The sequence below is a fragment of the Microcaecilia unicolor genome, chromosome 5 (assembly GCF_901765095.1).
Source record: "Microcaecilia unicolor chromosome 5, aMicUni1.1, whole genome shotgun sequence".
NCBI classification, from domain to species: Eukaryota; Metazoa; Chordata; class Amphibia; order Gymnophiona; family Siphonopidae; genus Microcaecilia; species Microcaecilia unicolor.
This window is the reverse complement of record NC_044035.1, coordinates 173,337,118-173,355,409: the sequence shown is the minus strand read 5'-3', so window position 1 is coordinate 173,355,409 and position 18,292 is coordinate 173,337,118. Positions and strand designations below refer to the sequence as shown.

The window sequence follows — 18,292 nt, the reverse complement described above, 5'->3', positions numbered from 1 at the left end:
CATATGCTCTTTAAACTTCCTCATGGGCTGCTTTTAAAAGGCTGCCATTCAGAGTGGCCACATCCCCCTGGGGAAGTATAGGAAGCTATCTGGCCGATATTCAAAACTATTTAACTGGTCAGGAATGGCTCCTAGCCAGTTAAATAGCATTTTAGCACCTAACCATGGATATTCAGTGGGAGATAACTGGTTATCTCTGCTGAATATTCATGGTTAGCATCTAGCCACTAATTGGCTATATTGCGTGACATAGCTGGTTAGGTGTGGATCAGCGCCAACTGGCTATGTTTAGCAGTTAAAATAGGTCGCATAAATAGCAGGCCTATCTTTAACAGCTAAGCACTTTACTGGTTAGCACTGAATACTGGCTTAATCTGTTAAGTTGCCGTGATCAAAAATGAAGCCAGATATTCAATGCCGGTCGCCAGATACGGTCCGGCATTGAATATCTGGTCTGACCACCAGCATCGGGCAGTCACCATGCAGCCCAACACCAGCTGAATATTGGGGGGTATATTTCTGCTGCTTGAAGGCTGTCACACTTCCTCTGATGTCAAGTAGGATGAGTGGATCCCACCTTGGGAGTGCTTCAAGGGCACCAGCAACCTCAGTGACTCGATGCTCTTGGCACGTTATTTTGAAGAGGACTGATGTCATTGTAACTTGGCCTCCACCCAACATCTTGCATCTTTGTCCCTCAGCACTGATGAGGCCAAGGATGAGGACTTCCTCTTCCTCAGGAGGAGTTCAGAGGATGACTGATCCCAATGGACTCTACTGATGCTCAATATTGAGGGTGATCAGTGCACTCCCAATACTGATGTGTCCCCAGTGTCCAATGCAGCACCCGGAGCTGTGTAGACTAGTGCTTATGATGCAGAAGTTGATGGACCGACCTTAGATGCATCAAAAATAAGTTTACACTGTTCTCAAACATTGAACTCTCTTTTTTATATTTATGAATATATATTACAAGAAAAGGAATCATGATCTGGTCCCAGGCATTGCAAGCACCAGTTATGCATATCTGTGATGGAACACTTTTTAAAGCCACTAGAACCTTTTATTTCTGGCACATGTCAGCAAAAATACCTGCAGCAAATCAAATGACTCAATTTTTGAAAAGTTACTTTACTGGGTGCCCTAGGCCTAAACAGGCCGCAAAAAAGAAATGAAAAATCTGCCGAAAAACTCACTAGGAAAATAACAATGGTTTTGAACATATGACAAATTTAAAGGCACAAAAATCACAAAAATTTACCAAAAGCAATTTATGATGTGAACTGAGAGTAACAGAAAAGTGCAACTGACTTGCTTTGTGGAAAAAATGGTGACTAGCTAGGTCCTGCACAACAACAGCAGGACCTAAGACATGTATGCATGTGCAGTTCAAAGTTCAAAAAAGTTGTAAACAAGCTCAAGACCATTCTCGTGTGGGTTCCATTGGATGATTTCATCCACATATAAGGCTACTCTATCCTGTTTGTCCTCAGAGAATGAAGCTATTGGGAAAATCCTACCTTAACAGAGAGTCAGAACCCAATGGCCAGTTTTCCCATTAAGAACTGGGAACTGCAGTAGAAGACTCAGAACAAATATGGTCACCAGCAGGGACTTACCATGAGTCCACAGGGTGAGGCTAGGGAAAGTAGGTTGCTGGATCCAGCCAGAAGTTACATACATAGTAACATAGTAGATGACGGCAGAAAAAGACCTGCAGGGTCCATCCAGTCTGCCCAAGAAATGTGCCACTTTTTTGTGTTTACCTTACCTTGATTTGTACCTGTCTTTTCAGGGCACAGACCGTACAAGTCTGCCCAGCACTATTCCCGCCTCCCACCATCGGCTCTGGTACAGACCGTATAAGTCTGCCCAGCACTATCCCCGTCTCCCAACCACCAGCCCTGCCTCCCACTACCAGCTCTTTTATCCAATCTCGGCTAAGCTCCTGAGGATCCATTTCTTCTGAACAGGATTCCTTTATGTTTATCCCACGCATGTTTGAATTCTGTTACCGTTTTCATCTCCACCACCTCCCGTGGGAGGGCATTCCAAGCATCCACCACTCTCTCCGTGAAAAAAATACTTCCTGACATTTTTCTTGAGTCTGCCCCCCTTCAGTCTCATTTCATGTCCTCTCGTTCTACCGCCTTCGTATCTCTGAAAAAGGTTAAGAGTCCAAACTAAAAGGAAGGAGGGGTTTTTTTTCACCTGAGGAACAGAACAGTGTTTGATCAGATGTCACGTTTTCCAAAAGCAGGAACTAGGATCGTCAGCCCTTGGGCCACTGCCGAGGAGTGGCGGTGGCAGGCAAAACCACCCCACACAGGGATAAGACAGAACTCTGACAGGGACGGCTAGACTTCACCTGCACCTGGCCACCCTTCCCCAGGCGTTGAGCCCCTGGGTGCAGGTGGCCGGTAGGACTGCCGGACAGGCCGGAACTGGATACCAGCAGGATACACACAGGGACTAGAATAACACAGGGAGTCTAGGCAGAATACTAGACTAGGACTCTCAGACAGACAAGGGACAAAACTGAAAGCTGCAAGCAGCACCTGAAACAGGGAACAGCCACAGACAGACAAGAGACAGAACTGAAAGCTGCAAGCAGCCACTGAAACAGGGAACAAACACTGATAGACAGGAGACAGAACTGAAAGCTGCAAGCAGCTACTGAAACAGGGAACAAACACTGATAGACAGGAGACAGAACTGAAAGCTGCCAGGCAGCCACTGAACAAGAAACACAGACAACTTAAGAACTACACACCGAACTACAAACAAGAAACAAGACTGGGAAACAAGCAATACAGAACACCAAGCTACACAAAGACTAAACTAGAATCAGGTAAGAATTACAGACTAGAAACTGGACTAGGCAGAAGTGCTCTAGCACCCCAACACACCAGGGCCTTAGGCAATACAAAGGCAAAGCAGAGAGTTTCCAAATGGCTAATAAGCCCAGCAGCAGCTGAGATTCACAACTGCAGCAATCACCAGGCAGCTACGGGTGCTGTGTAGTCTCAAACAAGACAAGCAAGTCTGGCAGGCCGGAAGATCCGGACTGGACTAGGCTGAAGTCTGGAACGGGAAACAGCATATAGACAATCCAATGCAGCCACCAGGTCTGGCCACCAGAGGGCAAGAGGAACACAAACCAAAACACAGGCAGAAAGCATACTGAAACACAGAGAGCCTTAACACACACAGGTGCAGTATAGTGGAGTAATCAGAGCCATGCTGGAAGCAGCCAGCACACAGAGACAGAGACAGAACTAACTCAGGAAGAACAGACAGAAGCCAGCTCAGAAGCTGACCGCCGGAAATAAGGTGAGCCTGAGAGGGGTCACGACCACATTCGTGACAGCAGAGGAGTTTTACTTCTGTGGGAGATGGTTCAAAGCCATTAGGTGGGAGAGATTTTTCCCACCTGAGGAGAACTTTTTCTCATTCCCTCGGGAAGAAAGCATAAATATTGAGAAGCGAAAAGAAGCCACAGTTTATGGAGAGCAGGAATGCCCAGATCTGTAAAGTTTGTTTTCTTTACTCATTTTGAGAGAAATAAGAAACTTTTTTTTTTTTTTTAATGGTGGTGAGAGGTTGACAGCGCTTTGGTTTGTTATGCTGCTGAGGATAACATAACTAGTCTTTCCTCCTATAATCAACAGGTGAAAGGCTTTATTAGAGAGTGAAGTCTTACACATGAGTTAATTGAAAGAAAAGCCTAGATGAGATTATTTGGACTACAAATGTCTCTGTCATATTTATTTTGACCTGAGTCTGTGAAGTCTGGCAAAGAGCCAGACTGAAACCTGGCAGGAATAAAGAGTGAGACAATAGCAACCAATATGAAGCAGCACCAGTGTTATAAGCATGAAATAGTTGTTGAGAACATGTTTATTTTTGCTTTGCTACTGCAAGGGTTAGACATCTTGTCCACAGTGCACTCAATATGGAGACCAGCTGACTGAGACATTACTGAAGAATGCCAGAGAGAGGCACTCAGCTGGGTTTCCATTACAGTACTTGGAAAGCATCCACTACCAGTCTGTACTGGCTTTGCTTTCCAGAGCAGAACAATAGAAACTTGTTTTTGTCATCCAAAGAAAAGAGATCAATTGATAAGGCTCCCTTCTCTAGAATATATCCTGTAGCACCTCCTGGTATAAGGCCTATTCATGAGGTTCCAAGCATTTGCAGAGCTTTTCTGCAATCACATTTGACTTTCTTAGGACGTATTGAGGCAGCATGGGCATAATTATATATATATGTTTAAATTCTATTTCAACTTTTCACCCTGCAAGTGAAGGAGGAATGCCATCTGGTTTAGATCTAGCTTTGGCTAGGCTAAAGGTTAGAAAGGTCAGAGAGAGAAACTTTCTTTGACCCTTTGTGAATGATGGAGGGTTAAGGCTAGTTCAAAGGTATTACCTTACCACACATATGTATACTATTATGAACAAGGCAAGCAGGCAGTTTGTTTAAGATTAGGCTGAAATACTGTTTAGAGAGAGGCAATAGTTAGATTTTAGAAGTTCTTGATATTTAGAATATGTCTTATAAGGAATACTGAATCTGCTTATTTTAGAATATGTTTTATTCTGTGTAATTAATATTTCTATGTAGAATATTTGTTCAACTCTCTGCCTTACTTTTCAAGTAAGACTGTAGTTGAAAAGGTCAGCATCTGGTTTGAGTTATCTGCAGTCCTGGCTGGTTCAATGTATGAAGCTAATAGGTGAAAAAGGTTAGGAAAAGCCTTCTCCTTGATTGATTAGCTAAGTGTAGGACTGTAGCATTAAGCAAGAATATCCCTTAGCCCGTAAATGAACCCAGTTTAAGCTATAGCTGAGAAATTAATCATAATGAAAATGCAAGAGTTCTGGTGCCCAATTGTCTGGTGTGAGAGGCCCCAGGTCATAGGTCAGTTTGAGAAATATCAAACCTATGTAACTGATATTTTTAAAGTAATGTATAGAGATGATTGGTTGAGGCAAGGTAACCAATCTATTCTTTACCATCTGGAGAGTAAGGGGGGCTAGAGAGGGGGATAGAACTGTATATAAGTGGGAGCAGAAGCAGCTTACGTCAGAAGGAACAGACAGAAGAAGGAGAGACAGCAGAAGAGAAGGAGCTGAGACAGAAGCCACGAGACACAAAGAGCTGAGAAAGAGAAGAAGAGAGCTAGAGCTGATGTTCTACTTTGTTTGCTGGCAAATAAAGAAGATTTCTCCCTCATTCTGGTGTGTGCTGTTTGACTCCTGAAGTACCACAGATTCTGCTAACAATAGGGGTAATTCCTGCATCAATTCCTGCAACAGTATGATGCTGAAAGAGATATCTGAAAAGAGATCTACCAGTTCCAAAATTTCTAAGTATCCTTACAAAAGTGTATGTTGTATCTCAACACTGCAGATTAATTAATAAATCCACTAGTAATTTGGTTTTGTGTTAGTACTGTCGGGAATATTGTGGATTCCCAATTGCAGCAATGAAAAATTACAGTAGGAGGCTCACAATCTTTTAAAGAACCTGGCTACACAATTTTAAAAAAATGCTACCATTCTTAATCCCTTTTCTGGCAGCCTGACCCCTAATGGTAGTACTATAAGAACATGCCATACTGGGTCAGACCGATAGTCCATCTAGCCCAGTACACTGCTCCCAACAGCAGCCAATGCAGGTCACAAGTACCTGGCAGAATCCCAAAGAGTAGCAAGATTCCCAGGGATAAATAATGGTTTTCCCTGTATCTATCTTAATAGTGGATTATGAAATTTCCTCCAGGAACTTGCCAAATCTTTTTTAAACCCAGATGCGCTATTTTTACCACATTCTTCGGCAATTAATTCCAGAGCTTAACTATTTGTTCAGTGAAAATATATTTTCTACTGTTTGTTTTAAAAGTATTACCATGCAACTTCATGGAGTGTACTCTAGTCTTTCTACTATTGAAAGAGTGAAAAATCAGTTTACATTGATTTACCCATTCTACTCCACTCAGGATTTTGTATACCTCTATCTTGTCCTCCCTTCATATGTCTCTTTTCCAAACTGAAAAGCCCTAACCAATTAAGCCTTTCTTTATATGAGAGAACTTCCACTCCCTTAATCACTGTGGTCGAGCTTTTTTGAACCTTTTCTAGTTCCGCTTTATCATTTTTGAAATATGGCAACCATAATTGCACGCAATACTAAAGATGAGGTTCCACCATGGAGTGATACAGAGGCATTTATAATATTCTTTGTCTTATTTTCTATCCCTTTCCTAATAATTCCTAGCATTCTGTTTTCTTTTCTGGCTGCCACCGAACACTAGGGTGATGACTCCTAAAGTCTAGCATCAAGTAACTATGATTTGGATTATTTTTCCCAATTTGTATCACTTTGCACTTGTTCACATTAAATTTCATCTGCCATATGGATGCACAGACTTCCACTTTCTTAAGGTCTTCCTGCATTTTTTCTCAGCTCTCGTGCATTTTAACAGCATTGAATAATTTTGTGTCATCTGCAAATTTAATCACCTCAGTCACTGTTCTCATTTCCAGATCATTTATATGTAAAACAGCACCAGTCCTAATACAGATCTCTGGGGCACTCCACTAATCACCTTCCACCGTTGAGAGAAATGGCCATTTAACCCTGACCTCTGTTTTCTATCTTTTACCAGCTCCTAATCCGCAACAGAACATTGTCTGCTATCCCACGGCTTTTTAATTTTCTCAGGAGCCTCTCATGACGGACTTTGTCAAAAGCTTTCTGAAAATCTAGATACACTATGGAGCTTATTTTCGAAACCAGATGGACTTTTGCCATAACGTCCAAATCGCTATTTTCAAAACACATTTTTAAGATGGCCTTCTATGCAGTTCGTATGTAGTATGACCAAATCACAAGGGGGCATGTTTGGGGTGGGATTCAGGCATTCCCAAAACTTGGATGTTTTTCTGCCGTAATGGAACAAAGCAAAAACGTCCAGGGCTAAAAGTTAGATGATTTGGTCTAGACCTGTTTCAATCACAACTAAGTCACAAAAAGATTCCCTAAATGACCAGATGACCACTGGAGGGGTTAAGGTATGACCTCCCCCCCATACTCTGATCACTGACCCCATCCCACTCCCCAAAGGTGTGAAAGATACATTACATACCAGACTCTATGACAACATCAGATGTTATGACCAGGCCTATTAGAGTAGCAAGCAAGTCCCTGGAATAGTCTAGTGGTCGGTGCAGTTCACTGTAGAGAAGGGAACACAGACCCATATCCCACTCTAACTGTTACACTTGTGGTGGAATGTGTGAGCCTTCCAAAACCCAGTAAAAACCTACTGTACAAATATAGGTGACACCTGCAGACATAAGGGCTATTGTATAAGTGCACAGTTGGGTTCAGTAGGTTTTTGGTGGGTTTTGGAGGGCTCACCATACAATATAAGAGGGTAATGGTGAGATGTGTACCTGGAATCTTTTATGTGAAGTCCACTGCACTGCCCCCTAGGGTGCCTCACTGCTCTGCTGGGAAGTCTGGATGACCAGTCTACTAAGAATGCTGGCCCCTCATATATCCCAATGACTTATGAGTTTTTCCATTACATTTTCTTTTCTGAAAATGTTCCTAAAAGATAGGCACACGGAACACAAAGACATCTAGCAAATGGCCATGTTCAAAACAGAAAGACAGACATTCTTCTGGTGTGAAAATTGCCATGTTTGACACTCGATTTTTGGACGTTTACATAAAATGTCCAAAATTGGATTTAAACATCACATCAAAAATGATCCTCTATATCAACCGGCTCACCTATATCCAACATGTTAATTCACACCTTCAAATAAATGAAGCAAATTGGTGAGGCAAGATTTCCCTTGGCTGAATCCATATTTGTCTATATGGTTGATAATTATACTCTTAATAATAGTTTCCAGTATTTTGACCAGCACAGACTGGTTTACTGGTAAGTAATTTTCCATTTCATCCCAGAATCCTTTTAAAAATCGGTGTAATATTAGCCACCCTCCGATCTTTAGGTACTACAGATGATTTTACTACTACTACTACTTACCATTTCTATAGCACTACTAGACATACGCAGCGCTATACACTTGATGACAGGTTACATAACACTAATAGCAGATCAGCAACTTCAATAGTACCATGATACTATTGCTAAAGGCTGGTACCACTGTTCTGGAATTAGCAGGTGCCAGGGCAAAACCAACCAGTATTTGAACCTGCCCCCAGCCAAAGATCCACAGCAGGTTCCGGAACATATAAAGTAGATAGGGGATGAGTTCAGAGAAACTCCATTTTATTTTAAAATAGAGGCTTAATCTTTGTTAACAGGATGGGGGTAGGGGTACAAAGCAAGTAGCTGGGGCACACTGTGTATGTGTGTGTCTAATGTGGGAAGGGTATTCAGGGAAATGTCAGTTTTTCTTTTTATGAGGGATCATGATGGGGGTAGGTTTGGGGGACCCAAATATGTTTCTAAGAGGATTGGGGGTGTGGGAATTTTTTTTTACAAAGTCCCTCATGAGACACTCCTGGGAAAATTGAAGGGCCATGCAATGGGAGGTAATATTCTGTTGTGGACTGGAAACTGGTTAAAAGCTACAAAACAGACAGCAGGAGGAAAGTTAATAGTGAAATGTTGCAAGAATCTGTACTGGGACCAATGCTTTTTGACATATTTGTAAATGATCTGAAAATAGGAATGATGAGTGAAGTTATCAGATTTGTAGGTGGCACAAAACTATTCAAAGTTGTTAAATTGCATGCAGACTGCAAAAAATTGCAGGAGGACCTGGGCATCCAAATGGCACAATAAATTTAACGTGAACAATTGCAAAGTGATACATATTGAGAAGAACAACCCAAATTATAGCTACCACAAAAAAAAAGGATTTAGGAATTATTAGGAAAAGAATACAGTAGTACTTCTCAACCTTTTTAAAAATTGTGGCACATTTTTGAGTTTGTTCAATCTTTACGGCACACTAAACCAGATTCTGTGTGACCCTATTCTATCCCACTGGTAGAAGGGCAGCAGTATGTTTTTTTACCCATGAGTCTCATTCTGCTAGATTCAGTCCGATGCCTAAACATATGAGGCCAGTGGGTGTTCCAAGATTGTAGGACCTCATGCTATACTGTTGGGTTGAAGCCAGGATAGAACATAGTAACATAGTTGATGACGGCAGAAAAAGACCTGCACGGTCCATCCAGTCTGCCCAAGAAGATAAATTCATATGTGCTACTTTTTTTATTTGTACTGTCCTCTTCAGTGCACAGACCGTATAAGTCTGGCCAGCCCTATCCCCGCCTCCCAACCACCAACCCCGCCTCCCAACCACCAGCTCTGGCACAGACCGTATAAGTCTGCCCAGCACTATCCCTGCCACCCACCACCGGCTCTGGCACAGACTGTATAAGTCTGCCCAGCACTATCATAGTAACAAGAGTGTGTTGTTCTCATCTTCCCAGTGAGAAAGAGGGAGAGAAGGTAAAATTACCAGTTTTCTGGTGGGTGAAGCAGAGATTTGGAGGAGAAGTGACCTAATGGTTAGTTTAGCAGGCTTTGATCCTGGTGACCTGAGTTCAATTCCCACTACAGCTCCTTATGACCATGAGCAAGTCACTTAACCCTCCATTGCTTCAGGTACAAAAACTTAGATTGTGAGTTCTCTAGAGACAGAGAAAGTACCTGCATATAATGTGTACAGCACTTTGTGTGTCTAGTAGCACTATAGAAATGAATAGTACTAGTAGTAATAAAAGTGGTAGATAGATTGCAGATTGTTTCAATGTAAAAACGAATCTACTCTCAACATACACGTAAAACCTCAAAGACATCTACCATACACTGAGAAAGAGAAGTTACTCGCCTGTATCAAGAACAGCAGGACACATATAGCCACAAATGGGTGACGTCAACCGACAGAGCCCAGCATGGATGCTAACAGCATTCCAACAAATTATGAAACCTTTGGCAACACTGTACCATGCATGTGGGGGTGCCTTCCTGCCTGATACAAGCATGCAGGATCAGCAGTATAATGAAAAAGCTTAAGGAATTCAACTCCTAGTGGAGAAGGGAGGGTATGTGGCAATATGTGTCCTGCTGTCCTTGTCACATAAGTCAGGAATAGTGAGCCCTTGGGCCACTGCTGGTGAACGGCAGCAGCAGGTGAATCACCCAACAAGGATCGAGGCTGAAAACAGACAGGACTGGTATAAGCAGGACTAGAATTATTATTATTTATTATTTGTTACATTTGTATCCCACATTTTCCCACCTATTTGCAGGCTCAATGTGGCTTACATGTTACCGTAGAGGCGATCGCCAGTATCGGTATGAACAAATACAGAGTGATGTTGTGGCAGAGTAGAGTTCATATGTGACATATACATTGGGGAATCGTGAGGAGGAGGAGTTATGTCCTGTACAAGCTTTGGCTATGTTATGTTGCACAGTTAAGACATTTAAGTTGGATCGTTAGGGTATGCCTTTTTGAACAGGTTAATTTTTAGTAGTTTCCAGAAGTTTAGGTGGTCATATGTTGCTTTCACGGCGTTTGGTACTGCGTTCCATAGTTGTGTTATATAGGAGAAGCTGGATGCATAGGTTGATTTGTATTTGAGACCTTTGCAGCTTGGGTAGTGGAGATTTAGATATGTTCATGATGATCTTGATGTATTTCTGGTTGATAGGTCTATGAGGTCTGTCATGTATCCCAGGGCTTCGCTGTAGATGATTTTATGAACCAGGGTGCAGATTTTGAACGCAATATGTTCTTTGATTGGGAGCCAGTGCATTTTTTCTCGTAGGGGTTTGGCGCTTTCGAATCTCGCTTTTCCAAATATAAGCCTGGCTGCTGTGTTTTGAGCAGTTTGGAGTTTTTGTATGATTTGTTCTTTGCATCCTGCATAGATTCCGTTGCAGTAGTCTAGGTGGCTTAGTACCATGGATTGTACCAAGTTGCAAAATATTTCCCTCAGGGAAAAAAGGTTTCACTCGTTTGAGCTTCCACATTGAAGCAGAAGACAGGACAGGAACAAGCAGGACTGGAGTGGAAGCTGAAGGCAGGAAGGACTAGACAAAGCAGGACTGGAACTGAAGCTGAAGGCTGGCAGGGCAGAAACAACAGGAATGGAACAAAGGACTGGAGCTGAAACTGAAGGCAGGCAGGGCTGGAACTGCAGGAGTCGAACCAGCAGGACTGGAACTGAAGCTGAGGGCTGGAACAGCAGGAATAGAACAAGCAGGACTGGAGCTGAAGCTGAAGGCAGGCAGGGTTGGAACTGCAGGAATGGAACAAGCAGGACTGGAGCTGAAGGTAGGCAGGGCTGGAACAAACAGGACTGGAACTGACACTGAAGACAGACAGGGCTGGAACAAGCAGTGGTGGAACTAAAGCAGAAGACAGACAGGGCTGGAACTGAAGCTGAAGACTTACAGGACTGAAACAAGCAGAGCTGGGAATGTAGTTGAAGACTGGCAGGACAGGAACAAGCAGGGCTGGAACTGCAACAAACACACATAGACGAAGACTCATCTGAAGACCTCTGTTGCAAAGGCAAAGCCTTAAAGTTCACAGGTGCTTTATAAAGGCATTCACTAATGATGTCACAAGTAAGAATGAGGCTTGGAAGTAGAAACACCAGGGTGAGGCTTGGCTGCAAGAACACCAAAGCGAGGCTTGGCTTCAGGAACACCAAAGCAAGGCTGGAATGCTAGAACATGAGAATAGGACTGGAATGATCTCTGGAACACAACTGGGAAATAGGGAGGAGGCAGTCCACAGCAGCCACAGGGCCTGGTCACTGGGAGGTGAGTGTAGACCCGGGGAACAGCCACAATTGTGACAGTCCTTGGAGAACATCTGTTACAGGTGAATAAATTCACTTTCTCCGAGGAGAAGCAGGACATCATTTGCCACATAGGGGAATCCTTAACTACCAGGCTCATTGAAAACAACAAACAAAGGAAAATAGGGTCTTGCAATTGGCAGCCAACAAGGAACCAATTAACGTAGATCTTGTATACATTCCTGTTGTGTGGGTACAGGTTGGAACAGAACAAAAATGGGACTAGGAGGGTGGAGTTGCATTCTAGACTCCAAATAAACTCTGCAGAACTGTCTAACTGAACCAACTGTGACATCAGGGATCCTGCTCAAGGCAGTAGTGAGAAATGAATGTGTAAACAGAAGACCGCGTTGCAGCTTTGCAAATCTCCTCAATAGAGACTTACCTCAAGTGGGCTACTTACACAGCCATGGCTCTGATATTTTAAACCATGATATGACCCTCTAGAGTCAGCTCAGCCTGGGCACAAGTAAAAGAGATAGTAACTTAGTAAGTGACAGCAGATAAAGACATGAACGGTCCATCCTGTCTGCCCAACAGTCACACTCATTATTAATTCATGATTAAATCAACAATGAATATGATATTATATACGTTATCATGAGTCTTTCTTTGGTGTTTCTGGGACATAGACTGTAGAAGTCCATCTGGCTCTATCCTTATGTTCCACCTACTTGAGTTGCCATCAAAGCCCACTCCAACCTATCCAAATCTCTCTTGTCATTTGCGGGACCCAGACCATAAAAGTCTGCCCAGCACTTTCCTCGGTTCCAGTTACTAAAATTGCTATTGAAGCCCTTTTCAGCTTATCCTAAACCAGATGGCCATATACAGACACAGACTTACAAGATCTGCATGGCACCGGCCTTAGTTCTTTACAGCCGGAGTAGCCGTCCAAGCGTCACTCACAAATACACCCCCTGCAGCCATTTAAGTTTTAAAAAAATGTATTTTTGTTTTCTATCATCTGTTTTCTAAATAGAGTTCTTCTGTGTTCATCCCACACCATTTTGGAATTCCGTCAATGTTTTTGTCTCTACCACCTCCTTCGGGAGGGCATTCCAGGCATCAACTACCCTCTCCGTGAAAAATAATTTCCTGACATTACTCCTAAGTCCACAACCCTGCAACCTCAGCTCTTGTCCTCTATTTTAATCATTTCCCCTTCTCTGGAATTAATCATTAATACCCTTCAAGTATTTAAATGTCTGTATTATATCTCCCCTGTCCCTTCTTTCCTCTAGGCTATACATATTTAGGTCTTCCAGTCTCTTCTCATACATCTTATGGCACAAGCCCCATATCATTTTTGTCGCCTTCCTCTGGATCACCTTCTAGTCTTTTTACATCCATAGCAAGATGCGGCCTCCGAAACTGAACAAAATATTCCTGGTTGGGCCTAACCAGTGATTTGTACAGGGCCATCAACACCTCCTTTCTTCTGCTGGTTACACCTCTCTTGATGCAGCCTAACATCCTTCTGGCTATGGCCACTACTTTGTCACACTGTTTTTTTTGCTCTAAGGTTCTCGGACACCATCACCCCAAGGTCCCTTTCCCATCTGTGTATATCAGCCTCTTACCTCAAAGGACATACTGCTCCCTTGGGTTTCTATTCCCCAAATGCATCACTTTGTACTTTTTTGTACTACATTTTAATTGCCAAACATTAGACCATTCTTCTAACTTTTGCAGATCCCTTTTCATGTTTTCCACTCCCTCCGGGATGTCCACTCTTTACAAATCTTAGTATCATCTGCAAAAAGGCATACCTTACCTTTTAATCCTTCAGCAATGTCACTCACAAATATAATGAACAGAATAGGATCCAGCACTGATTCCTGAGGCACTCTGCTACTCACCTTTCCTTCCTCCGAGACAATTCCATTGACTACCACCCTCTGACGTCTGTCCGTCAACTAGTTTCTAATCCAATTCATCACTTTTGGTCCTAACTCCAGCCTTTCAAGTTTATTCAAGAGCCTTCTATGAGGGACCGTGTCAAAGGCTTTGCTGAAATCCAAAGTTGTCTCGGATTTTGTGAGTCATTGGATACCAGGAAATTCACTATCCTTTCCTTCAGCAATGCTTCCATTACTTTTCCAATAACCGGTGAGGCTTACCGGCCTGTAGTTTCCCACTTTTTCTCTGTTGCCACTTTTGTGAAGAGAGACGAGACCACATCTGCTCTTCTACAATCCCGCAGAACCTCTCCCGTATCCAAGGATTTATTAAACAAATCTTTAAGAGGACCCACTGGAATCTCTCTAAGCTCCCTCAATATCCTGGGATCCCATTCGGCCCCGTGGCTTTGTCCACCTTCAATTTTTCAAGTTGTTCATAAACATTTTCTTCTGTGAATGGTGTAATATCCATTCCATTCTTAAATGTACCTTTCCAGATGATCGTGGTTCTTCTCCAGGATTTTCTTCCATGAATATAGAAGAAAAGTACTTGTTTAGTATGTCTGTATTGCTCTCCACATTGCCATCCACAGCATCTTTCAGTCTCATAATTCCATTTCCAGCCTCCCTTCTTTCACTAATATACCTGAAAAATTTTTTGTCTCCCTTCCTCGCATTTCTAGCCTCTGCTTTCGCTAGATGTACCTCCTGTTATACTTTTCTGTATTTTTCCTGTATTTCATGAACACCATCTCTTTTGCCTTTATTTTCTTAGCCACCATATCAGTTTCCTTTTCTTCTTACTTTTATTTACTCTCCTTACGGAAATGTCAGTAACCATTTTAATAGCTCCTTTCAGCCTGGACCACTGTCTTTCCACTTCTATGTACTACTACTACTACTACTTATCATTTCTAAAGCGCTACTAGATGTACGAAGCGCTATACACTTGAACATGAAGAGACAGTCCCTGCTTGACATAGCTTACAATCTAATTAGGACAGACAAACAGGACAAACAAGAGATAAGGGAATATTAAAGTGAGGATGATAAAATAAGGGTTCTGAACAAGTGAATACGGGTTAGGAGTTAAAAGCAGAATCAAAAAGGTGGGCTTTTAGCTTAGATTTGAAAACAGCCCATCAGCTCTTTCTTCAGGTATGCCCCCATTTTGTTAAAGACATTATGTTTGAGTGACTGCCCTCCACTCTAGCTGTTATATCACACCAAACTGTTTTATGATCACTGCTGCCCAGGTAGGCATCTACTCTGACATTAGACACACTTTCCCCATTTGTGGACACACCAGATCCAGAGTCACTCCTTTCCTCGTGGGATCCATCGCCATTTATCTGAGCAGAGCATTTTGAAGGGAATCCACTATCTCCCACTTCTTTCCGATTCTGCACATGGAACTTTCCAGTCCACATCCGGGAAGTTTAAATCACCCAGTAACAGCAGTTCCTCCTTCTTTCCCAACTTTTGGACATCTGCAACCTGATCTTTATCAAGCTGCTCCGATTGTGTTGGAGGTCCGTAGACAACACCCATGTGGATAGAGGTTCCATCTTCTCTTTTCAGGGCAATCCATATTGCTTCTTCCTTTCCCCAGACCCCTTGCATTTCAGTCACTTTAATATTGTTTCTGACATACAGAGCTAATCCTCTGCTTTTTCTACTATCTCTATCCTTCCTAAATAGAGTATAGTCCGGTATGTTTGTGTCCCATTCATGGGAGTCATTGAACTATGTCTCTCTGATAGCAACTATATCTAAATCTGCCTCTACCATCAGAGCTTGCAGATTATGAACTTTGTTGCTTAGACTGCGAGTATTTGTGGTCATTGCTTTCCAGCTACATTTAAGTGTCAGTCTCATCTTCTGTGTAGTTTTTTGTTTAGTCTGACCTACTGTGGTATTGCTGAGAAGTGAATTGCTAAGATTGTCGGAGCTTGTATTTTGCTGGGGGTGACTACCTAAATTGACCTGATTCCAACTGCCACCCCCAGCTTCTAGTTTAAATACCTCCACACATATTGTTTGAATCTCTCACCAAGAATTATTTTTCCTGCCACAATGAGATGCAGCCCATCACTGCAATATAGTCATTTGTTTTTCCATGTATTGCCCTATCCTCCAATGTACTTAAATCCTTCTTGGTAATATCAGGCTTTGAGTCATTTATTGAAGTTCTCAGTATTTTGTAGTCTTTTCTCTCCCTTTCCATAAGTAGGTAGAACTTCAGAAAAAGCTACAGTCTGTACCAAAGGTTTTAGCTCACACTCCCCCCCCCCCCCCAACGCCTGGAAAGCTCTCTGTGCTATAAGCAGAGTATTTTTGGCTACATCATTTGTGCTCAGGTGGATAACAACATCAGTGTTAGAACCCTTCGTTTATTCTCTGATTATAGTCAGTATTTGCATGGTACTCCTGCTAGCTGAGGATCCAGGAAGGCATTTTACTTTGCCCCTTGAACTGTGTTCCAAAGTTAATGCCTCTGATAATGGAATCCCCTACCAGTAACAATTTTCTGGTTTGAGTTTTATTTGTGCTTTGGGAGTGTCTTTTCTCTTGAGCTACCTTCATTGGTTCTTGTTCCATCTCAGTTATGTTTTCTTGTGCCTCACAGTGCTCTAGTGCAGTAAAACAAAATTATGTAAGGGCAGCAGTTATGAGGGCAGGCACTTCTGTGTCACATGTCTTAATCAGTGGCGTAGCCACAGGTGGGCGTGGGTGGGCTAGGGCCCACCCACTTAGGGCTCAGGCCCACCCAACAGTAGCACACATTTAGTGGCAGCTGGTGAAGATCCCAAGCTCTACCAGCTGAAGACTTCCCCCTGATGGTAAGAAAAATGCTAGTCTCCACGCTACCGGCACCTGCACATGCTCAGTTTTCAGCGCATGCCTGCTGCAGACTGCCAAGGTGGAAAGAAGCGTTTTCTCACCAGCTGAGATATTTTTTTTGGTTGGGTGGGGGGGGGACAACACTTGGTGCCCACTCAGTTCTTGCCTAGGCCCACCCAAAATCTATTTTCTGGCTATGCCCCTGGTCTTAATCTGCCTGAACCTTCTCTGACCCATCTATTCCTGGGCTGTTTTATTCTTTGAGGCAGGGGAGGTAAATTGATAAGATTCTGTGTAGTGGTGGAAGCTGTTTTAATTGCATCCAATTCTTGCCTAAGTTTTCTTAGTTCCTCTTTTAGGCTAGCAAGTTGAAGACAGATGGGGCAAGACCTAAGCTTCCAGAAACTAAAGCACCACAATTATTACACTGAATAAAAGTAATTTTGATTGGTTGGAGATGGTATGTACAGGTGTACTGTGATGTAGTTGAGGACTATTGTTAATGATTGGTTGTCTATGTATGACTGGAAAACCCAGGGGGAGGTGGGATGTGGGAGGTTGGGTGGGACTATCCTGCTTATAATCGAAAGAGAAAAACGCCTATATTGCGACCCAAATCGGGAGATGGGCGTCTTTCTCCCGTGGGCGCCCAAATCGTTATAATCGAAAGCCGATTTTGGGCGTTTCCAACTGCAATCCGTCGCAGAAACGGGTAAAGTTGATGGGGCGTGTCGGAGGCGTGGTGAAGGCGGAACTGGGGCGTGGTTATCGGCCGAGGAGAGATGGGCGTCTTTAGCTGATAATTGAAAAAAAAGGTGTTTTTACCACGATTTTGGGTCACTTTTTTTTTACCCTTTTTTTCCACGAACAAGTCCCAAAAAAGTGCCCCAACTGCCCACATGACCACTGGAGGGAATTGGGGATGACCTCCCCGGACTCCCCCAGTGGTCACTAACTCCCTCCCACCAAAAAAACCCCATTTAAAAAAACTTTTTTCCAGCCTCTATGCCAGCCTCAAATGCCGTACCCACCTCTATGACAGCAGAATGTGTTCTATCTTGTGACAGCCTTACCCTGATTCTGATGTGGCTCTCGGGTGAGTGTGACACCTTTTCTGTTATGCGCACTTCAGAGTCACATCAGCAATGCATTGTGGTGGGTGTAGGGTATTGGGCTCCGTGATTCCACTAGCTTGTGGCAAATGCTCACGATGTTGGTAGTTGGTAGGCTCTACTCCCATGGTGCTTTTCCCCCTGCTTACTGGGTCAGAGTGTGCCCTGTTTTGTTTCCGGTAGTCCATGAGGTAGTGGCCATTTTTGTAAGCCAGTTTTAGATCCCTTTCACGTGTTAGCCACGTTAGAGAACTTAGTTCTTCCCTTGAATGTGGCTGAAAGAGGGCATTGTACAGCGTTCTATCTACACTTCTTCCCTTGGTTCATTAATCTCATCCCATGGCTTTTCCTACCATCTGTATGCTGATGACTCCCAAATCTACCTTTCTACCCCTGATATCTCACCTTGCATCCAAACCAAAGCTTCAGCGTGCTTGTCTGACATTGCTGTCTGGATGTCTCAATGCCACCTGAAATTAAATATGACCAAAACCGAGCTTCTCATTTCCCCCCCAAACCCACCTCCCCGCTCCCCCCATTTTCTATTTCTGTTGA

General features: G+C 43.1%; 1 protein-coding gene across 1 annotated transcript in view; it reads right to left on the bottom strand.

Moving 5' to 3' along the window:
- The window catches only part of HYDIN (HYDIN axonemal central pair apparatus protein), a 2,443,906-nt gene that overhangs the window by 1,576,798 nt on the left and 848,816 nt on the right, over positions 1 to 18,292 (bottom strand). The window contains exon 36 of the mRNA XM_030205004.1: positions 11,549 to 11,742. Within this exon, the coding sequence (XP_030060864.1) occupies positions 11,549 to 11,742 (194 nt within the window). The remainder of the gene's footprint in view (positions 1 to 11,548; positions 11,743 to 18,292) is intronic.